At 38.3% G+C, this 24716-nt stretch overlaps 1 protein-coding gene across 3 annotated transcripts; it reads right to left on the reverse strand.

The window, feature by feature from the left end:
* Window positions 1–841: 841 nt before the first annotated feature.
* On the reverse strand, window positions 842–23701 carry NGLY1 (N-glycanase 1). 3 transcript variants are annotated; one of them, XM_061464967.1, is made up of 12 exons: window positions 23534–23701; window positions 22114–22228; window positions 19587–19829; window positions 16517–16676; window positions 13391–13613; window positions 12566–12687; window positions 11999–12144; window positions 11699–11809; window positions 6338–6502; window positions 5503–5691; window positions 1963–2140; window positions 842–1458 (listed from the first exon to the last, which is right to left on the reverse strand). In XM_061464967.1, the coding sequence occupies exons 1-12, from the start codon at window positions 23659–23661 to the stop codon at window positions 1283–1285; spliced, it is 1956 nt and encodes a 651-aa protein (XP_061320951.1). In that variant the 5' UTR covers window positions 23662–23701; the 3' UTR covers window positions 842–1282. The 3 variants fall into 3 exon arrangements, with proteins under 3 accessions (XP_061320951.1, XP_061320952.1, XP_061320953.1); XM_061464968.1 differs by lacking the exon at window positions 19587–19829; XM_061464969.1 differs by lacking the exons at window positions 842–1458; window positions 1963–2140 and having other exon boundaries at window positions 5524–5691; window positions 6304–6502.
* Window positions 23702–24716: the final 1015 nt, after the last annotated feature.

Below are 24716 nucleotides of genomic sequence, written 5' to 3' on the forward strand. Positions count from 1 at the left end.
TTTCCTAATAAAATCTGAATAGTTTAATATCTGCTTAGATTTGTTGAAAGGTCAACAAACATTTTGATTATTTTTAACAATTATTTCAAGTCAATACAGAGGCTGGGAAGGGTCAGAAAGAGGAACAAAAGAGCTATAAACAGAATTCTTGAGAATGTAATCTAATTTTCACTTATTTTAAAATAAAATTATAGTTTGAATTTTCCTCAAATTCTCTGATAAAGATTACCTAATCTGAATGTTCACTCCATACTTTATTCACAGCACTGCTACATTTGACATCTGAGTGGCAGTTTTTATTAGACTCAATTAAAAGAAATTTAAACACTGCAGTAACAAACAAAAATTGCATAGAGTGTTACATCAAATTTGGGAAGAATATTCAAAGTAACTCAAGACAATAGCTTGAAAAGTGATTTCAGCCTACATGCTTAATAAAAAACTTAAAAAGTAGGCAGATCTGAATTTCTATCATTAAAAAGTATTTATAATGAATAATCTATTTTTCATAGAAGGAAATTCTGATGGGTTTAGTCTCAATTTCATATCACAGACCATGACATTTTTAGGTACATAATAAATACTTCTTTCAAAATTAGTTTATTTTCCTAGCATATCACTATACTTCCAAATATTTCTAGGTATTAAATGCAACTTTAATACTTATATAAGTATTAAAGGTATATAAGGTATAAGACAATTTCAAGATTTCCCAAATTTACCTTTATTTCAGCCCCTATGGTTATTACACAAATTAATATTTTTCTCTTAAAATGTTTAAGTCTTCTATTATTAAAATATTTTAAAATCATCACAAGCATCCGCTGTAATTGGAAAACTGAATTAAAATTGTTTTTCCAAGGAGATTATATATTAAAAAGAAAAAACAACCCCCCTCAAACTAAAAAATACCCCAGCTAGCCAATCCCAAATCTCCAAATTAAAATAAATTACAATTGCTCTGTGACCATGTTTTGCTTCCTAAAAACATGTTTCCTTTTCATTATAAAGTTTAAGGAAAGGCATTTAATGGTTCAATCCCTTAATTCTGGTGCTGTTTGGTTTTAAAGCAAAGAGGTTTTCATTGTGATGTTTACCTATTCAAGTTGGTTAAATGAAGTTTCAAGTGCAGTTTCAAGTTGGTTAAATGGGAGCAGTGAAAGTGAAACAGAAAATATCTGTTCATCAGGATGAACAAGAACTGACGACCAAATCTTCGTATGTTGTATCCATGGTATAAGGACTTCAAGGAATTCAAAGGGCATTTCTTCATTTCAGGTTCTCAGAGGTCACTGAGTTTTATAATCATCTCTAAGCAATTTTCTCCACTTCCTGTTAAGCTCTCTCTAAATAGCTGCGTGTGTTGCCATGCAGCTTCACCATTCCCTCCATCTAGAACTGCTTCCAATGTAACTTCCGTTGCACCAGAAAAATCTGAGTAGGAGCAAAGATTTTTATCTATTGGAGGAAAAGATAAGTAATTCAGTCAGTCACTGCTCCAGACAGCATAAAATGCTAGAATACATGTTAAAAAGGGCAAGTTGTCATGAAAGATCAAGGATCTCAGTTGGAACCACTCAAATTCATCTGCCAGTCAGTGGCAGGAAAAAACACAACTGCAAATTTTCAGTTATTATTTGTCTAATGCTTATGCTCAGAGGACTTATTCAAGACTGAAGATGCCTCACCTATATAAGCACCTATCCCTTCTAGTAAAACACACAAGTATCTTGTATCCACTATGTTCTTGCTAACCATGCCCTTTTGCAGATAGGGCTGTGTATATCAATAAAACTGGGGTTTGTACCAGGTTTCATTAAATACACTGTATTTTCTTGACCTTCCTAAGAAGTTGGGAAAATCAAAATGCATTTGCATTTCATTTTTACATTTGTGCACTGCTCTCTCCATTTAAACACCTCTGTTGAATGATCTAATTCACTATTTAAACTCCACACTTACCTCCTATTAGTTCAATTTCCGCTGCTGGAGAGCAAAGCCTCCACTTTATTCTTCCACTCTGAAATGTCTGACTGCTTGTCCTCACTGAAATGTTATCTATTTTTAGATTGACTGACTTGCACTCAAACTTCCAGCTGATGGAAGCAGAGGATGACCCCTCTTTGCGGGCTAAATACACCTAAATGGAAAGAAGACATAGTCAGCATGTCAAAAGTTAAGATGACCAACACACGTCTAATTAATTGTTGTAATAAGGACATAAAATCTTAAGATAACACACTTGGATTCTTTATCAAGCCTCTGAACCTTTAAAACTGTACATAGCACAATTTTGTGCATAATCTCATTCTGAATCCTTAAATCTACTCCACAGTTAGGTAATTGTACATGCTTAGAGTCCTTCACTAGGAAACATTAACCTATTTCAACACGTTTGGTAAAGTTTAAGCCACAAAAATACCTGAGCTTATTATTAAAAAGTAACAACAAACAAAAGTCAACAAAATGACCAACAACAGACTTCTGTTTTTTATATAAATGCACAAACCCACATACTTTGGTTATTCATTTTGGTTCATCAGTATTGCTGATGAAAAAAACCTGCAATCAATATTTTAGATTCTTCAGATGAGGCTGCTTGCTGCACACTGCTTCTCCTAGGACTTGACAAGCCTTGCTTAAAGCCAGTCACACATGCTAGCTATATATAAATCTTACATTAACATTATGTGAACTTTTAGTGATATGCATAACTTAAGGTAGTCCCAATGCTGTTCTAAGCTTCACCTAGCTGAACAGTCAAGTTCACATGATAACGTTCATTAAAGTTACAATGAACCCTTCATAAGAATTTTGTAATAAACATCTGACGGTCCTTACAAGTCTAACAACTATTATCAGTAAACCAAGACAACAGACATCACAGATTAAGCAGTCAAAATTGACACAATCCTTTCAGAATCCTTAATTAAGAGAACTCAAAGTTCTGTCATGCCCAGGCTTCTGATTAATGCCATACTGAATGGACTTAGACAGGTCTTTAATCTGGGAAGAACATCCCTGAGTAAAAGGATAATAAAACACAGAAATGTGTTTTACTAAATATCCCATCCTTATACAGAAATGCCACTGACATAAGATAAACCAGAATTTTAGTGTTACGAAGAACCAGGCTTTAAAATAATAATTCTCACACTACAGAAAGCTGAAAAAACCCAGAAGTGTGAGGGTATTACACTGAACACCACCTTCAAAGAGGAAATACAACAATTTAACTTGCTTTCATGTGAATATAATGTTAACGCTCATGAAAGTGCCGATGTCCAAGCAAAATTTTTTAAGTACTTTACTAATTCTAGCAAGAGTCTCTTGATTAGCTTCTACTGAACTGCTGTATTTGAGTAGAGAAGCTAAAACACTCCATTAATTATTACTTGGTTGAGGTGCACTAAATATACGCTTTTAGGGATAAAAACTGAAACACTAGCTTGTCTCATCTTCCATTATAGACCATTTAATCAGAGAAACAGAAGCTAAAGTTTCCTATTGTGCCTTTTTGATGTCCTCTAACTTTCACACCTGGCTACTCTTTTTCCAGTATTATTTGAAAAAAGTCTGAATTCAGGGTAAGAAAAATTCTCTTCTACTGGAGCAGTTCTTACGGAAAACAAGCTTTTAGAAACCCATGCATTTCAGATCTATAGGTTCTTACACTCTCATTATCATCTACTGTGGTTTGCTTGTTTGAGCCCTGGACACCAAATTCTCTCTGATTAAATTTGTGGTTTATATCTGTTTCAGTTGTGTAATAAAGTCAAGTGACACTGAATCACAACAAAATACACAAATACGACGGAGATGGCTACCATCAGATTGTCCAAGATAATCGTCTATCTGAATTGTACTGATCAACAACATTGCAAAGACAGAATACATAACTGATTTTTTTTTTGTGTTACTCCTGAGCTAATACCTATAGTCACATTTACAGCAGCTTTTAGATTTAAATTTCTTTCCATCCATCACATACTAAATTATAAACAAAATGCAATGATAATATTGTCTTGTTTCTTGAACAGCTGATAAATCAAATTCCAAATCAGTACCTTCCGCATTTACTAGAGATGTTACAAAAGAACAGACAAACCCCAAACAACCTTTCCCTCTGCTGTCATTCATAATACAAACAAACCCCAACAAGAAGTCATTTTAGATTCATACACAGACATTACGCAGGACCCTCTTCCTGTTGAACTAATATGCCTTATCAAGGAGCCTGAGATATACCTGGATCTGTAGCTCCTAATTCCTCAAGGCCACTCTCTCATTCTTTATCTAGAATGACTGAGGTGCAAGGCAAATACAAAACAAGGGCAAAGTTGATTTGTCTGGACTTATGCATTGGACCCTCCCTGTTTTATCTGATTTGTAGAGCTGAATGGAAGAGCAGACCAACAGTAACTGGCTTACTGCAAACACTTCTGCTTGTTGCAAAAATGAGCATAACTGACCACTGGAGTCTTGCTGATATAATGTGCTTCCAGATTTTCAGCAGATCCTAGGGAAACAGAGAACAGTTGTCCCTCATTCTGAGTTTTTCTTACTTCTCTTTTTCTATTAGCCTACTTTGTTGTAACATCTTTTGTATTAGTCTCTAGTCTTCTTCCTTATTCCTTGCCTTTAAAGTAAGATAACCTATCCAAGCTATTCCCCCACTGCATTTTGCAGGGTAGTTATATGTAGAACCCAGTACAGTAAATCTCAGAAGACAATTACATACTCAACTCCAACTTTTATCAATGGGAAGCAAACCACTGCCTAAACTAGAAGAATGTTTGGCCAGAGACCTTTCAGACTAGTAAAACGATAGGGGACCAAACCAATAACATGCTATAGTTCCTGACAGGAACACTCAGTTCCACAGTTGATAGCTGTTGCAGGAAAAGTTGTTTGCTGAGTAAATGACCCTTCCCCATCTTACAGGCATCAGTTCTCTTCTTGGATTTAGAGCATATGACTATTTGGCTGCCCATTGTCCTGTCAGGGCAGGGTATATGATAATCCGGGTAACAGGATTTTGCCTTGCAGATGAAACTGTAATATTTAGGTATGACAATTTCTTCCTTCAGCTGTGTATCAAAGAGATATGATACCCTATAAAGCTGTTCTCCAAAACAACAAAAGAAAAAAATAATCTTTTTTAGAGGGAAGTACTGCTTTTCAAGAAAACAGTATTTGTGCATTTGCCCTAAGGCATAAGAAAGAAGCCATTTCTTTAAATTTGGAGCTTTAGCAAGGATTTTACCCACCTGCAGGGAATTTGATTGTCCTTTCTGAAAGACTAGCTACATTCATTTCAATTTATTTACATCAGGTAAGATCCAGCAATCTTACCTGAAGCTTAACCATTTACTAACATCAGCTGAATTCTATGGGCACCAAGAAAGGTTTTGATTCTAAACACCAAAAAGGGTTTTCTATTTATTGGAGTTATCATACTTTTATGGTAGATTTTACACTTTTAATAATTGTTATCCTTACCATTTTCCAATCTGTTTCAACCTTTCTCCAGATAGACTCTGCCTTCCAAACACCTGCTTCCCAACCACTTATTTTTTCATTATTACTGGAAACCCGTGTATAACTATCTTCTACTATATTGTAGATGAGGTGGAAGAGTTTAGATGTCTTCTCTTTTTCAGAGGGAATGAAAATTACTTCTTTTCTTTTCTGAAAAATTAAAAAACACAAGCACTGTCATTCCCCGATACATTTCAGTAAGAATATGTTACTTTTAAACAGCATGCCTTGGCTTCCCAATTCAGTTTTGCTGCCAACTGAAAAATTAGTCATTTTTAAGAGAGGTCATGGCCAAAAATATTTCTGCAAACAGAAGTTTTAAACCAGTTTCCTACATTAGACCTGAATCTTTTTCAGGGGGGAGCAGAGATTTTGTTTTTAAAATTTTCATTCAATTACTTTTAGAAGTAAATTATTAACAAAATAACATAAAAATAGCAAATTTGAGAGATTAACAGGAATAGAAAATTCACATTGAGTATACTTGTACAATCATAAATAACAAATGTAATTTGTGACTATCATATAGGATGCTTGTATATGACAGCTTACAAATCGACTTAAAAAACCTGAAGGTAGAAACTTGAGAATTAATGGACCACCATCAATCCTCAAAAATTACTTGTGGACCTCTACTGCATTCACATCAAACTTGCACCTAATGTTTTTCCAAGTTTCACTGTCTGAACTAAATCTGTAGGCTGTCTACCATGTAGTGATATTCTTCTGCAGACCACAGTCCTAGAACCTCTAGTTATGTACCTCTGAGGTAGTCACCAATGCAAAAGTTAAATACCTCTGGACCAATTTCACCTCTGGCTACTCGCCAAGCCATTGAACCTGATGTCCTTCCACCATATTCTCCGGGTTTAGGCGTTTTAGGAGAAATGAATTCAACAAGCTCCACAATTGTTCTTTCCAAGAGCTCTCTTCTTCTATTTTCAGACAAAGACTGTTGCCTCTGAAAATACATTTAAGAAACAAAGTAAAAAATTCAGAAAAATGGTACTTGTAATTCTGCTCTAGAGTGACACCAACAAGGAAAAGAAGAATTGAAAAAACAGACTAACATCTAGAGTCGAGACTGACTTAGAAACACTAATCTTGGAAACAATCTTATACTACATGTGCCAATATAAATCAGTCATAACTGCATGTGAACTTGCATACACTAGCGATATAGCTTTCTTTTAAAATAAGGTTTGTGCTATATTTTTAATACATTTGCTTGGATGATAAAACACTTCCGCAGCATATTTCATAGCTATTCATATGCATTCTGTACCATAGCTGCTCTTGATATTATTTAGGGGAAAGAGAAAGCAAGCATAATTTCAGAGTCAAATTTCTCTAAGGTGAAATGATTTGATTTGCAACAGTCTTGGTTTCATGGTTAAGCCCAAATAAATGATTCGGTTGGTCTCTGAAACAGTTATTTCACAGTGACTGATTTCATCATAACCTATGAGATTAATATTTTTGCAGGTATCAGAAACATGAGAAAAATGTATCACCTACACTTCCAGGTAAATTAGTGGAAAAGAGAAAGAATTACATAACGTGCTTTCTTTGCCCACATGAATTAAACTATGGGCATTTTTTGGTACACAACTTAAAAAATTCTGAGAGGCTGAGGCTTTGTCTCCATCATTTTCACATCAAATATACACAGCTGATACGTGAAGCATTTTTATTGAACTGTGGGTAGTTTTTCCAACTCTGTGTGGGTTCAATACTGAGTACACAAATGATTACACATCATCTTTTTTTTTTTCCCCTGCTTTGGTGATTGCCCAAGGCATGCACACTCAGCCTACTAGGAACTGAAACTTCAGGCCAGTAAGTATTCCAATTATCCCAAAAGCAGTCCTGACCCCAGAAGTTTTTCTATTACGGATCAGAAAAGAGGTATTCGAAGGGTTTGCAAGCAACAATGTGGAACTGGATACAGGAAAGTAGATACAGAGAAGTTATGAGAAACAGCTCCAGCTGAACAAATTCCAGCTGCCAAATACCAGTTATAACATAGCAAGGGGGTAATGCGCCTCTGTGTTGCTGGATGACAAGCACTGACTCCAGCAATTCCTTATGGAATACCAGGCCTTCCTGAATCTTAAGACTTGCATGGGCACTTTGGATGCCCACATGCAGTAATACGTATCTCACTCCAGCTCAAAGGAAGTCTGATATGGGTATGGAAGTTTGATATTGCCCTTAAGGTAACAATACTAATCTACAATTTTCTTTGAGCCGCTTTGATATAGGGAAACCCAGCGTCAGGGGTCATCACACCAAAATTAGTGAGTGATGGCAGTCTAAGACTTAGTTGCCCTTGCTCTGCAGCTGTTGTAACAGTATCTGAAGAAACCAGTTGTTAAAGAACAGCGCTTCAACACAAAAGCGCTGCTTCAGAAAACATGCCTCTTTCATATGATAGAAAAAGGTAATAAGTCCCTCAACTATAAAGTGCACAAGCATGCTAATTTTTGTAATCTCCCCACAAACAGTAGACTCTTGCATTAAATACTAGAAGCATGTAACACATAACACACTCCACAGAGATCAACACTGCCTGTGCTGGGAAAACCTGTAACTACATTTCCTACAAATGACATTGTCATAAAGCATCCATGTACTGAAATGGATTCCAAGAATGCCATTATCAACTGCCATAGCTCAAACTTCCTGCTTTTGTTTTTTATTAAGATATTACCCTCTACATACATGCTCAGGCCCCACCTTCCTTTGGCAGGCAAAGGGAATAGGAAGGAAGAGGAATTGTGAGCTGCAGCTTTAAAATTAGTTCTGCATCACATGCAAGTTACACTATTGATGCATCCTGAAGAATTCTGTGCTTCAAGCAGATTGATAACCCATGGTTTAACTGGACCCACTGCTGGGTAAGCAACAGATAATTTGAGGAAATTGAATTTTAAACCTTTACACAAGCAATACTGATTTACTGGTTCATCTCACATCAACCACCATGAAATGGCTGCAATTTAACCTAGATTACTAGTTTTCCCTTTAAGAACTGACCTGGCTGCATCTATAATCATTCACAACCACTACAAAAAAAAAAAAAAAATAGCGCCTGGAGCAAATAAAAGTTGTTTCCCTGCCCCACCATCCAATTTCCAACGAGAGCAGTGGAAAGTTCAGGGTCCTCTCCACCCTTCCTATAGAGGTAACATACAATGGACTGGAATAGGACAGTGCCCATACAAAGCTGATGAAGAATATTTGTATGGTACTATAGAATAACATCAGATGGTTCGTAATGCAGAGGTTACACACCCATTTAAGAATGCCTAACCCAAATAAATCACACTATTTCTGAGAAGTAAAATAGTGTAATGAATAGATTAAATTAAATTATTGCCCAGGGAGGGTGTGGAGTCTCCTGCGTTGGAGATATTCAAGGCCCGCCTGGACAAGTTCCTGTGTGATGTACTCTAGGTTACCCTGCTCTTGCAGGAGGGTTGGACTAGATGATCTTTTGAGGTCCCTTCCAACCCTTAGGATTCTGTGATTCTGTGATCCTTTGCCTCTTTTCAACATACTTTGAAGTGTTGTGTGGTCTCTGCCTGTCAACTAAACAGACAGGCTTGCAGAGAAATAATGGCCACCGCCATTGCTCTTTATGCAGGAAAGAATAATTCCTCAGATTCCATTTTCACTAATATTGCACTATAAATTATGATGTATACTGCATACTGTGCTTCTTGTGCTTCTTTTATTTGTAACTTAGAATAATTGAGCTTAAAAGATGCAGTGTTGAAGCTCTGCATCAAAAAATATTTTTGATGCAGAAAAAATGGCTCCTAGTGTGAATGAAGCAGGTCTCTAGGAGATGATGGGAAAAGAGAAAGTTAGTGGAGGCCCTTGCCTGTGTCAGTTACCTGCTGAATAGGTTGCAGTGAAGGAAAGAGCATACTAGCTGAAATACAGACTTGCAACTGAGCAGAGCGATGAAAACCCACTATAAGATGTCCTGATACTTCTAGTGGTGAGCTGCCTTACCCCCAACCCCCCACTGTCTGCAAAATCTGCGGAATACAACATGGAGATCATCAGCAGCTTTTTAAAAGCCCCTTGATTCCCACTCCATTGCCGCCTTAGTATGAATCTTAGGAAAGGCCCTTTGACTAGGACAAATGATGGAGGGGGGGAGACTGTTCTTTTGCTAACCCCACAGCAAACTGCCTTTAAGCCCCTGAAATCCAATTCCAACTATAACCGACAAAAGAAAAAAAGAGTAAGAGCAGTTATTTACAGGGATTAAATTTATTAATTAAACATTCTGAACAGCTACTGTGCAAAAGGAAGTGTGCGTGAGAAGGGAATATGAGTATCAAGAAGGGAATATGAGTATCACTCAGCTTGTAGAAAGGGAAAGTTGTTCCTCAGAATAAGATACCATTAAAAAAGACTGACAAAAGTGTTCTAATAAAACCATAAGACAGATTTAATAATATGGGAAAGCAATAGGGGAAGTGTGCAGCATAGAGAAGAAAAGGCTAAGATTTCCCATGTGTAGAGAAAGGAAGACAGGAAAAATATAACTGTGCCTTGGAAGCACATGTATAGCTTTCTTTCCTGTACTCAGGTTTTAATAAAGCTTTCATTTAAAACATGACCAGAATGCGTGTCCTCTGTTTGAAAAGTGCTCGTGTCAGCTCAGGGGCTGCACAGTCCTATAAAGCAGGTGGAAGGGAGTAGGAAACAGTCCAATAGACCAACATGCAGCACCATCTGTTGGAGATGGCAATGTACTTTTATACTGGAGTTCTCCAAACTCCTGTAAGTGAAACGTATCATGATGATGTGATATCATCAAAGTGAGAAGGAGACCAGGCAAGCCAGCCCACGACTAGTTGCATATACTTTCCCGATTCCACCTGTATTGTCAAAGTTATTTTTCAGCTTACTAGTGCCATATTTTGAGTGCTCTTTCCCTATGGACACCTGGTGGAGAAGAGTCTGGCGACTGGTTTGTGTCACCAGCAGATCAGAAGAAAGAGATCAGTTTTGTAGCCAGCAAGGGTACAACGAATGCCTGAAGAGGATAGCATTAAATTTCTGTAACCCTGCACAAGGCGCATGCTTTCTTTAACTTGACTTTCTGATCCTCTATCTCCTTGTTTTGCTACTCTGGTCAGCCTTCTTAGAGCTCCACTCTGCTGTGACTCTGATACTTCACTATTGATAAAATTTCAAGCTCTGGCCTCAAAGATGAGGCAGGCTCAGTTTTTTACACCCTTACTGTTAGGCTGTAACCCTCAGGCCAGCAGGCCTCTAAAGAAGGCATAATCCTTTTATTAAGCCATCAGCTGTATGCTACCACTGGAACTAAAGTTTGCACAGGAATTAGCCCTGAAAGGAAGTGGGACAAAAATGGAACTTCACAGGTGGCTCAAGGTTTTGTGGTTTTCTAGTATTTCAAGTCAAGAAAAGTTCATGCTGCCTCAAGTAGGGAGTAGAAAAGCTTAGTAGAGAGGTGCTGTATGCACTTGAGTTCTGTGACTATGACATGCTGGTGCAAATGGCTTCATGTATTCATGCCTAATGTCCCCAAAACAGCATATGAGGCTCTAGGCCAAAGCTCTGCTGATTGAATCAATGCCTCTTGAAAGTCTTGGAAGCAGCCTGTGAATGATTTCTCCTGCTTCCTAGACCTTCCAAGAAGTCATGGAAAAACAAAGTAGGCCTACGTTTCTATATATACTATCGCTTTCAAGTTAAAGCATTACTGATGTGGAATATGCTCAGTTGCCCTCAAGGAGTCCACATAGTTACAAAGCAGTTGTAGTTTACGTACAGCATGTGCTGATGCACAAGTCTACTCTAAAGACATCAAGAAAAAATATATAAACACTGTATATATTTTACATATACAACACACATTTGACTATATAAAAGGTATGATAATCCTCTTACATACTGTTCTTTATCTTATTTCACAGAAGTTCAGCACTGTGACTGATTCTTAGGTATTCAGTGTAAAATGAGGTCTGTATAGTTATCAGCATTTTACATTCCACAATGCAGGCATTCCTCTGAGGTTACCAAATATATTTCTTTGTTCCAGGACTTTGCATTCTGAAGAGAGGATTAGGTTTCACTTAAAGAAACCCATTTAAGAAAAGCAACATACCGTTCTATTCAGTGCGTTAATTGTTTCACGTAGCGTAGCTTCACTGAGGGCTGTCCTTCTAGAAAGTACTTCTTCGTGTTTACAGCTGTATCTCCAGGTGACATCAACAACCTTAAGCACAAGTTGAAGAAGAAAATAAAGCAACTAAAAATTCTCATGTACCTTCCTTCATTTAAAGAGGCCAGCTAATCAAAGTATGTTTTGTTTTTCTGTAATAATTCTGGAAATCACGCTAAGATAGAATACATCACACCTTTGCTTCAGAGCAAGCCTGTTTATTATTGATATCATTACTCTTACCTCATCTTTGGAGAATGCAAATATGTAGGAAAGCTTCTTTCCCCACCCAGTTTCATAGAGAAGAGGCTTATCACAGACATTTTCACAGGGATCACAGTGAAGCCATCTTTTCTGAACTGAAGAATATACTTCAGTCCACACATGATCTATATAACAAGGGCCAGGAATAAACAACAAATTATAAGGACAGGTCCTCCCTTTTAATACTGTAGAATATTTTAACTTTTCCTGATTTACTAAATGAAGAAACAGGTGAAATAACATGTTTTCTGTTCATCTACATTCAGAATTAAAGTTACCAGAACTTTCTGTAAGGATCATAGTCTCTTAGGTTTAACTAAAGATTGCATTATTCTGAAGTCAATCATCTAATCTTACTTGCAGAACTGTATTTCAATCTCATCAGGCAGGACAGGAAATTGAATTTATATTGTCTTTGTTAGCTGAACAGCAGCTCATAACTCTAGATGCTGCCTGATGGCTTAATATAATCTGAGAACCATAAAATACATAACCTCATTTTGCATAGGTTTTTATTAACAATTAAATATTCTAGAATACCGATACCTGTACAGTCCCAGACGTATCTAGCTTCAAACCCTGCAGCTCTGCAACATAGTGTAAAACAGTTAGCCCACTCGCCACAGCGTCCGCATCTGGTTTCCAGAAGTTTTTCAGGATGGTTGTACCTACAGGAGAAAACCAAACCAGAATAACTGAAAATAAATTTCACCTTCCCAAATCTTTACATCATGACCTGCCCTTATTTGTGATTATTTAAACAGATTTCAGTGCCATTCAGTCCACAAAAGAAAACAGAAATGATTGCTGTATTGCAGAAAACCAGTGTGAGCAGAATGCTATTTCTAGTTTGACTCACATGACTCCATCACATGTTTCTGGCAACACTGAAATGAATCTGGGTTTTCAGTTTTCAAAACCGACTTAAGACTTGCATGCTGGTCCTTTTGATAGCTAGCAAAAATATAAAAGAATGTGTATGCTACAGACTCAGTGTAAGATGTGCATTACCCTGTATGACTTCCACAGAAGTAAAAGTTTTTGCTGAAATAACAAAACCCTACCTACATATTATGTCAATATTAATGCATTTTATTTAGAAGATGTACGTTATCGAATTAGCAAAAAAGAAGAAAATCAGAGAAGTATTCAGAACAAGGCCATGTAAAAGAAAGCAATGTATAGTTTTTAAAAACTCTAATCTTACAATGCAATTGCTGGTTCATCTACCATCCTATTATGTTACTTCAAATGGCTTCTCTGATCTTTCAATCAACAACTTGCTACTTGTTTACAAAACACACAAATGAAAAGCCGTTTCCTGAAAGACAAGAAAAAAAAAAAAGACAAAGCAAACCTTTGTACACTCACCTTGGGAATCTATTACACAACTGACACTGGCTGCAGTAATGATTTTCCACTCTACTGGCATTCCACCTTAGCTCATCGTCAACAGGCAACAGATAGTCACTTTTAGGCTCTGTCTGCCCACCACACCTGCTGCAGGGAAGATTATTTACCCAGTGAAAAAAGTTATTCTTAAACCAGTCCAAGAGCTCCAACAGTAAGAAATCCTCTTCATTCACATGTGCACCTGTAAAGTTTACACAACACACAGTAAGGGGAATACAATTTGGTTGAACTTTCCAGTATCTACATAAATGACCATCTCTAGGCCTTTATTATATTTTAAAGTCTCATTACAAAAAAAGCTTCATATGTTACCTAAGGATTGACACACACACAAAAAAAATCTAAATTCTCAAAACTGAGTAACATCAAACTCTATAAAGAACAAAAAATTGTTCACACCAAAGCTAGAGTGAGAGTAAGAAACTGCTCAGAAAAAAACAAGCTAGACACACATTGAAGCCTACTGAAGTTCCTCATGCTCCCAGTCTTCCACAGCTTTCTTCTTCTAAATATTCTTTTCCTAGTCTTGGCTATTAAACTAGAAATAACAATCACTTTGATTTCATAATCCCAAAGAACCAGACACTGGCAGCAGTCTAGACAGCCAGGTGTAATTATGAACAGACTTTGTAGAAACACAGTTTAATTACTGTTCACATGGTATGTTCTACAGGTTGTGTTTGTTAATGAAGTTAGCAAATAAAGACCTTTGTCATCTTACCCCAGCTAGAACAGGTTGCATTTATTTTTCTACTCTAGCCAACTTCACCACACTAAACTCTTCTGACCCATTTTCCTGTGTTCACAACAGTGTTAGAATCTACTCACACACTGTCACTATTCCACCACCTGGAAATAACTCCACTTTACCTAATTAACAGATTTAATAACATATTAACATACTTAATTAAAATTTAAAAATCCAGTCTCCCAAAAGAGATCCTTCTAATTCCTTAGAGTCTTTAAATGTATAATCTGCTCCAATGTCCAGATACTCTTCCTTCTTAGATTCATAAACATTCAAATAAGTCCTCCTATTAACTCCATTATCTAGGTCAGACTGCAATCATAGATATTTATACCTAGTTATTTTATGTACTACAGTTTGCTTCTTAGTCACAGTGCAGACAGGTCTGACTAATAAATATGAATACACAAAAAAGAATTTATAAAAATGCTGTTTAAAGGAAATTGAAACAACATGCACAAAATTTGTGCACTAGCTCCTTTTTTCAGGATGGCAAAGAGAGATGAGGTAAGATGCGTGTTTCACTTATTTAAGCTCTTCCTCAGAAGCTAAAGTAGTTTTTGGTACAAATGACTCTGAGGGTCTGAACTCTATTAAACACATATTGCCAAGACCACAAAGTGCATGAGAAAAGATCATCTATTAATCAAAGCAAGAACACCTGAGATTTAATTGCAGTAAAAGTTCCATTTTTATTTATTACACATTAAAAACATTTGTACTGGAACACTCAGGTTGTTATTGCTTACAAAATTAATTATTTAAACCTCCTGCTAAAAATTGAGTAAGAAGATTTCAAGCACAGGCTATATAATCTTCTTGGATAACATTCAAATCAGAACCTATCTATGAAAATATGACTGCTATCATATGAACATTCTTCTCTTGGTTTGCAAAATAAATCCTTCATGAAAACATTGCACAGAATGTCAAATGTAATTTATTTGAACAGAAAATGCTGCCTGGGACACACAGCTGTATTTGACAGCACAATCCATCTTTCTAATGGAAAGTGGTAAAAGGAAACAGGTAAAACAAATTTGTGCTTCTGATCAGATGACAATAATCTTCCTGGCACAGTCTCTATGATCCAAAAATGCCTATTATGCATTGTAAGGGAAGTCCTAAAAGCAAATGCCACCTAGCACTAAGCAGTTATTCCCACAGGTGAGAGTCTTACTACAGCAGTACAGGCAAGTCAAAGAAGCTGAAAGGGCCAATTACTCATACATCTCATATACAGTCCATTCACAAAAGACTGTTTCTAGAAAGGTCTTTAAAAGTGGTTTCAAATTGTCACAATACAAAAGAGTGGAGTTCCATCCCTTCCCCTTTATCTGTATCTAAATTAAGGTCTGGAAGCTATTTTGAATAGATCAGTTTGATGGCTTGCGAAGAAGCACCTGGAAACACCACCCTCCTCCTTCCTTCCTCTTTCTAAATAATGTGCACAACAGTATTTAAACGTGCACAATAGAGCATAGCTTATTTTTGGCTTGTAAATCAAAAGCACTCCCATCAATTTAGCAGAATTACTTCAAACAGAGTCTTCTATCAAAAGATTCACCGTGAAAGGATTTTTTGGTGTAAATATGGTCTTGGAATAGTGTTGGGGATTTTTAAATATATATTTATTTCATACAAGTAAAAATTCACTACATTACTGAAACAAATCAAACTGTTACTTGAAAATAGAAATGTCACTTTTAACTGATACTTTGTACATTCAAAACAAATTTGCACTTATGAAGAAAATGTAAGGTTTAGCCACTAGAGCGACAGATATTCACTTTTAGCTCCTATTCATTTAAGCATTAGCAAGACACAACTATTTGTATCAGGTTTTGTCTTGGAAAAGTCTCATGCACAATCTCACAGGTAATATCACTTTAAAAAGATAAGCAGTGTTTTGAAGTTTTATCTCAATTTGGAATTGTACATACAGCAAAACTGCACTGTAACAGTCTCAGAAAAATGACTGCTCAAATAAGAAGCTCCCCTTCTATTGTATGAACTATTTCACTCCAGATGCAAAGAATACGACAGTACATGCTCACCTCATTTGTTTCCCCAGCACTGTTAGCTAATTCCAAAATTAAGGGTTCAACATCTTTATGTACAAGCAATAAAGGATGGATGACAAAAATTAAGGAAAAAGTAATAAGAGTAGAAAATTTTAAAATTATAAAGAACACAATTCTGATTTAGTGACAGCATTTGGAACCTCCAGACATATGACCAAATCCATACACCTAAAGCATAGTAGATATATGCATCATCCAGATTTTTGAAAGAATATTTTAAATTTCATACACATTATAACTTTGTAGCATTACCTTTGTCCAGTCTTGTAGCTTGCGCTAGCTTTTTCTGAGCTTTTCTTTTCAATTGCTGAAGGGGAATTGAAGCTAGTGCTTTCTGCTGAATAGAAGGATTCTCATACATCAATACAAGATGCTCGAATTTTGTTTGAAGTGTTTTCAAGATATTTGCAGCCTGAAAAAGGATTTTCAGTCACAAGATGATTTTTGAACTTCCATCTTAAGCCAGAAGAACTCTTAGTCCGAGTCATAATGCTATCCTCAGTTACATTATATATTTCTTTATAGGAAAAATATTTGTAAAGATGTCAATACAAATTACAGACACCATCAACACAAACTGTAAAGCCAGCCTTGTCATCTTTGACTATTCTGAATTGTGTCCTAAGGGGAAAAAAAACCCTGATGATTCAGGAAGAAAACTGGTTTACGGCAAAGGTTTTGGTTTTGTTTTTTTTTTTTTAATTAATTAATAGTAATTTTATTAATTATTCCCTCATTTATTTTTGACACCTTTTACCTGAAACCCACAAAAGAACCTGTAATTCATCATATTTACTGAACACTGCAGTGCCAGTTCATAGAACTCTACTACTGATTAATGCCGCTCATCTATTTCTACTTCCTTCCCTCACACATCAACTCTGATACAGATTTGGATAGCCCCGTGACCACACACTGAACAGCGTATTTCATTAGAAATCAAATACAAGAACTAGGCTTCTTCAGGCAGTTATCCCAAGTGTCACTTAGTGGCAACTACATGATGCACCCAATAAGGTATCTACTGAAATAAATAGCTAAAGTTCATAATATTGGAGTTAGTACCCAAGCAAACTGTTTACTCTCACTTAAAGGGGGACAACACAAATTGAAATGGTATTTTAAAATTAAGTCTGACATATTTTGGGGGTCAGCCCGTGGCACTGCTAAATTACCTTATCTCTACTGCTAGATCATGTTTCAGCCTTTAGCCTTCTTAACTACTATCTTTTTTTCCACCAAAATCCCACGCTTTCTTGAGATGCTAGCAACAAATGAAACATAACACATGTATGAGAACTCTTCAAGAGTCTTCTTTCAAAGGATCATCTAAATTAGGAGTGATTATTTCGATGCTGGACAGTACTACAGGGCCAGTCTTTACTTTTCGCAACTGCTAACAAGAGAACTGGTTTTACTCTTCCTGGAGCTCATCAGCTGTAGGTAACTGGCTTAACATCATAAACCAAATTGCGTTCAGGTTCACTTTAATGCAAGTTGGAAGAACAGAAACAAGGGAAGTTAGGGACTGGCAGTGGCTTACAGATCTTCATGTTCTGTCAGCTTCCTGAAAGAACATTCAGAGATATTGCTCAGCACATCAGAAATGACTACGCAGATTTTCCCACAGGCAAACACCATCCATGTTACAGTAGTGCTTAACTGGCTTAATGGAAGCCACCTATGCCAGTAAAGGTTTATGCAAACATCTAGAAGTGTGGTAAACCTCACTGCAAATCTAAGTTTGGATACCTTTTTCCTCCTCTAATCACTACTCTATCCAGGAAGGGATCAGAATCTATCCACCAGTATAATGACCAGACAGAGCTTGCCTTTCTCTAAGCCCTACCACCCATGTTGAATCTCTTGAAACATGATAAAATAAGAGTTGCAAAGTAAGGTATCCACAACTCTGATGGTTAAGGTGAAACAAGTAGTTACAAGTAGCTAAGAAGGATTAACCTCAGAATACATTGTGTCAACTTGAAATCCGCAACATTTTCTCATTGCAAGATCAGTGCAACTTTCACAGCTTTAAAGCCTCCAGTACTGCAGCAAGTCACTCTAAATTAGTTTCATCATCACTTCCAACCGCTACCGCAGACATGGCTGAAAGAGTAAAAACCAAGATGCAGACAAAAAAAAACACCAAACCACCAAGACTTCAAACAAATTCAAATAAACCCAGTCAGTATATTTTAGAGGCAACTACTATCATGCTAACACACGGCTCAATATTCAAGTGCCTCCAATAGCTCCTTTTCCAAAGGACATTATGGGTGACGATGGTCACTGAGTGCTCTCTCCCTAAAAGCCACCACTTCAATCTATGCTTTTCCATTTCTCTTCCACTGATCTTGGGGTATGTATTGGGAAGAAATAGTATGTCATATTTCAGTATCCAAGAATATACTGATAATGTAATTTAAATGAGACAAACTGTTTAAGGACGTGTGAGAAATAACCTTTTGAAAAATTCAAGTGACACTGGTTCGGGGGGGGGGGGGGGGGGGGAACTCTTTAGAAAGTTAAACCACAGCATCCTTCAAACATTCTATCTAAAGGCATAGCAATTTTTCAAAATTGTATGAAGTATAAAGAGTTTTCTCCCACCAGGCCACGTAACATCAGACGAAACGACTCTGCTTCTCTGTCTTGATAAGAAACTTTATCTCAACCTCTTGGACAAGGGTAATACAGCCTAAATAACTGTAGATATGCCCTTGTCTGGCTAAATTCCCATCTCTCACAGCAACTGCATGCGCAAAAAAAGAAAAGCCTCCTCACAGGCTACACACAGAGGTCATAACGCATGAACTGAGATGCTAACAATCAAACATTATGGTTGCGCTCATGTTCTTTTGCTGGATCTCAAAAACCAAACACGGTATACAGCCCTTGCCTTAGCTTCCCACCCCTCTCTTTGTTCCCCCCACCTTGATGTTCCCTTTCAATACAAATCAGCTGTTTTTCCTTGACACCCTGATGAATAAAACACTTATAGACATCTTCAATAAAATCTTTGTTAATATTCTATTTATGGCATGTTTCACATTGAAGCTGCATGGAAACCAAAGAAAACACTCAAAAACTTCATAAAACACTGGAAAAAAATATCAAAATTCCTCTAGTCCAACCTCCTACTCAAAGCCGGGGTAGCTACAATGTCAGACCAAATTATTCTGGGCTTTATCCAGTCAGGTCCTGAAAGCACCCACATTTGGAGACTACACAGCCTCTCCAAGTAACCTGTTCTGTTAACTCTCCAGCAATCTTTATACTCAGAATTAGTGTGCCCACAAAGTTTTCAGGTTATAGTTACCATTTCAAGAGACTGCACAAGTGATGCTTCTGGCTGCTGATGGGCAGGGGCAAGAACAGACTCAGCAGGTCTTGAAGGCTGATGTGCAACTGTCCGAGTGCTGGCTACAGTTTCAGAGGATCCTGATCTATGGATTTGATTTGACTCATTCAGTCTGCTACTCCTCTCTCCAGCAATTAAGTCTCTGATTTTACGTAGCTGTTCAATTGAAGCTTCCTTAGGGAAAACCAGATGAGTTTCTTCCTGAAATTTAGACAAATTAATTTAGCAGTTAATGCAGGTCTAAGCTAGTCAGTGATTTCTATCTATAGCTAACAACTGTATCACTTACTGGAAGTTAGCACACTAAGGTTTGGCAGAATTCAGCCTTCAGATTAGGTCCCTTACAGCAGAAGCTATTAGATCAAGAACCTACAGTCAGTCTAGAGAAAAAAGGCTTGGAACAACATGCTTTTGTTAGTAACTTATTTTGTAGAGCCACACACAGGCAACCCAATTACGGCTTGGCAGAGAAAGCAGCAACAAAAATGAACAACAAATGCTCAGTTCTCACTGTGCAGCAGTGAAATGCAAGGCAACAAAGGAAGACAGCCAGTGTTGGGGGAAGAAGCTTCTAGAATAGCATCTGCTGGGAATTCTCTTCTATACTGAAGAAGAGAATATATCTCTATATATAATCTTCTAGGTTTTACGAGTTTTCAGATAGGAAATGTTAGTGACAGGTAAGCATCTTGATTTCTGGGTTCCTATATTTGATTGTAACATGATTACTGGTATCGTAACAAAAGATTAGTAATTGTGACACACACCATAGAATGATTTGGGTTGGAAGGGACCATAGAGGTCATTTAATTCCAGTCCCCCTTACCATGAGCAGGGACACCTTCCACTAGACTACGCTGACCAAAGTGACCTTGAACTCTTCCAACTTAACATGAAGAAATAGTTTGCTAAAAACATGAAAATCCTGAATCATTCACACTTGAAGAGTTTCAGTTTCTTGCACTGCAGCACTTCTATTTATTACACTAATTTGTTTATCCACATTTACTTTAGGTCGCCTATCACTGCAGATGCACTGCTTCATTTTAATGCTTTCAGAATCACCACAAACCTAAATTGATTTTATCAATCCAGCAGAACACTAATTTTTAATTACCAAGCAGACACAAAAGAAGAAACAACTTTAGTTATCACAGCTGAATATGAGTTTGTGAGCTCCAGCCCCAGTTGACATGATAACCAGAAGATTAAGCCAACATGGTCCTAAAGAGCTGACAGAAGGGAGAATAGCACTTGATAATATGTTCAGAATGACTGTTACTGTGGCTTGAGCACTTCACTAACTACACTGCTACACTGACTATCTCTTGGCTAATGCACACTGTTAAAAGTCATCTCCTGAGCACCACCATGAGAATAAATCCACAGACTATTTACCTCTCTGTAGTCACCATTTACTTTAGCATACTTTTTTTTTTTTAATTAGGACAATTACACTGATTAACTTCACCCAAAGAGAAGGGGGATGTCTCATGACAGCTGGCCCTAAATAACATACTGTATATACCAATAAAGAAGCATGGCATCAAATGGATAAATTAAAGCAAAGCTCTTGCTTAAGCTTTGCACCATTAAACAAGAGCTGGGTTTTCACCTCAGCTCTCCTGTAATTACAAAGGCTGCTTCTAGCTTAACAAACTGGCAGGTTAAGCTCTATCAAGACAGGGACCATTTCAGGACACAAAGCAATCTTCAAAATACATCTTTTTGACTGCAACAGAATCGAGATTCACTCAAGACTATTTTAACATGCAGTTTCATAAATGTTTTAAACAGCTAGAAGTCCCACCTTCTCACAACTTCAACAGGCTATTGCCCTCCACTGCTGTCATGACAACACTAGTACTTGTGCAGCTGCATTGTGAATTTGCTGAAAAAACATTTCTTCTCCTGTTTGGGGGATTAATTTTTAATCATATCAGTTTCCCTTATCTAACTCACTATAGGGCTATACAAGCCCTGCTAATGGTAGGAGCAAGCAGCAGAAGAGCAGGACTTCACCTCCCCCCTCTTCCAAATAACAGTTTCCACACACAGGTTTCCAATATGGAAGCTGCTGTCTGATGGTGCAGTCTGATGCTCACCTAATAGTGGGCTGCTACCAAGAGAAGGGGTTTTCACCCTGTTTCCCACCATTTCCTTGGATATGTATCTGACAATTAAGCAAACTAGTAGTGCACCTGAACTGTACTAGAAAACTAGATGATCTTAAGGTCCTTTCCAACCCTAACTATTCTATGATCAGCACAGATCAGGTTAGCTCTAGCTCCATCAGATTTCTCAAGTAGTCTCACCTAAATTTTCTGTTACTTAACTGCAGATATTCGCAAACAAGGAATGAAAGAAAACAGCAATTCACTTAAAATCTAGTGCCTTGCAATTGGGAGGGCAGAAAAAAAAAATCCAATTTTAAATTTTAGTGTGTAACTGATGAAGACACCAGAAATTACCAAATTATACTCACCTCTTGAAATCCCATCTCAAATAAACATTCAACTGCTCCTCTGACAGGCAACAGCCTCGTGGAAAATGCTGGATTTCCAATTCGAATTAACCTGTATTTTTCTTCATAAGGATTCCTTAAGAAATGGAAAGTTTTAATTACATTTGCAAATTAAGTAAACATTTACAAGCTGGGCAACTGCACTAAGCAGCATTAGTCAGCAATAACAGATTTTTTCAAAGTTAAGTTTCAGTCACACCACGCAGGCAGAATATGAAACCTACTTTGACTTAATTCATGTCCTTCTTCATTCAACTCAGTTACAGACTGGTTCTAAATTTTAGTTTGCAAATTAAGTTTATAAATACATGTTTTCTAGCCCTAGCCAGCAGGACTTAGTCTGAAGTGACACTTAGAGACAACTTTACACCCCAGTCCACCTAGCAGAATTCTTATTGAACTCATTAGCACAATGCTGGATCATTTCAGGTCCATGACAGGTGAAACTGTTGTAGTCTTTTTACTTCTTGAAGGGCTTTCAGCTCCATTTCCCTTTTTCAACTGTTCTAAACATTCTTCTCTCATCTCTTTCTTTAAAAGGAGTCAGTCCAGGACCCACCATTCTCTGTCACACAGCAGTTTTTGAAAGTGACTGATAAACCACAAATATACAGGGAGGGGGTTGCTCCTGCATCTTGAGCTGCTTGAACATCAAGGTCAATCATACATGCTGGTATGTATGTATACCCTACAGAGCCACCTTGCAAAAATTCAGCTATAATTAACTCTTGATACCAATCTTACAGAGTCAGATGAGAAAGGCAACAGAAAACTCAAGTTACTATTTTAGCATTATTTATACATCCACTATGTTTTGGGTGCTTCAATGTTTGCAGAATGAGGGCCAATGCAGGGGTTTATATTTAATAAAAAAAAAAATAACAACAAAAAGACAAGCCCTCAAGACAAACCAAGCAGCAACAATTTAGGAAATACAAATCCAAAACACACACACTCACGTGAACAGTAGTCTTATTTCTAAATAACGATGAAGAGATGCTAGATATTTTTTAACTTCAATATCCCATAATAAAACTGAATCGCACGGCTCATCTTTGAGACGGTCTGCCTACAAGCCCATAAATAACTTACTACCTAGAAGTATTTAATGTCAAGTTCCTTATGGAGCTGCAGTAGCAACCAGAGAGGAACCACCCAGCTGACAAGGGGACTCTTGTTACTTAACACCGCCCAGTCAAAGCGCTCGGCTCACCGCGATGACCGCAGAGCCCTCGAGCACCCCGGCACGGCCCCGACCGTCACGGTCAGGAACCGGGCGTCTGTCCTACGGCGGGCCCCGACCGGGCCGCCCAGTCACCCTGCGGCAACGGGCCCGCAGGCTGAGCCCGAACCAGGGCTCCCGCCGCCATGCTTCGCTCACCGGAGGATGTTGTCCGCGTAGGTGAGGAGCAGCCGAGAAGCCTCCAGGAAAATGTCCCGCCTGTTCTGGCAAAGCTCGCTCACGGCGGGAGAGGCCGGCGCGGACGCAAACCCCACGACAGCCGCCATCGCACCCCGCCCTCGGTGCCGCCGGGAGCGCGAGCACCACGCATGCGCAGTAGGAGCGGTGAGGTCACGCCCTCAGACCCCGCTCCAGCGGTCCTGCCCCGCCTGCGGTCAGCTGCGGTGCTCCGGACGCTGATAAACGGACGTATCCTGACGGGTTTAGAGTCATAGGATGAGCTCGGCTGGAAAAGACCTTTAACGTCATCAAGTCCAACCTTTACCCCAGCACTGCCAAGACCACCACTAAACCATGTCACTGAGGGCCTCATCTACACCGTTTGTGAACGCTTCAGGAATTGGTGATTCCACGACTGCCTTGGGCAGCCTGTTCCAATGCCTGAGCACCCTCTTGGTGAAGAGATTTTTCCTAATAGCTAATCTAAACCTCTCCTGATGCAGCTTGAAGCCATTACCTCTTGTTCTATCACTTGTTAACTGGGAGAAGAGACTGACCCCCATCTCTCTCCATCCTTCTGTCAGGCAGTTGTAGAGAGCGATAAGGTCCCCCCTAAGCATCCTCTTCTCCAGACTAAACACGCCCAGGTCTTTCAGCCATTCCTCATTACACTTGTGCTCCAGGCCCTTCACCAGCTTTGCTGTCCCTCTCTGGACCCACTCCAGCACCTCAATGTCCCTCTTGTAGTGAGAGGCCCAGAACTGAACACAGGATTTGAGGTGTAGCCTCACCAGTGCCCAGAACAGGGCGATGATCTCTTCCCTGGCCCTGCTGGCCACACTATTGCTGATACAGGCCTGTTGGCCTTCTTCGCTGCCTGGGCACAAGCTGGCTCATGTTCTGCACTGTCAATCAGCACCCCCAAGTGCTTTCTACCAGGAATGGTGGCAAAGTTAGAAGCTGGTGAAGGATGGGGATCTGAGGAATGCAGGTAGCAGAATGGCGATCAGAGGAGCACTGGGACTAGAGCAAGGGAGCAAACTGCCGGCAGGAAAACTGCTCTAAGGAAATAGTTACGGTGAAATATAAAACGGGCCTGGAAAAAACTCCATAGCATGGTCCTGAGGAGCTCCTTACACATGTGTGTGTGTGATGGCCCTGA

The sequence above is a fragment of the Pezoporus flaviventris genome, unplaced genomic scaffold, assembly GCF_033815535.1.
Source record: "Pezoporus flaviventris isolate CSIRO_AGI_PZ_B2104156 unplaced genomic scaffold, CSIRO_AGI_Pfla_v1 ptg000037l, whole genome shotgun sequence".
Lineage (NCBI taxonomy): Eukaryota > Metazoa > Chordata > Aves > Psittaciformes > Psittacidae > Pezoporus > Pezoporus flaviventris.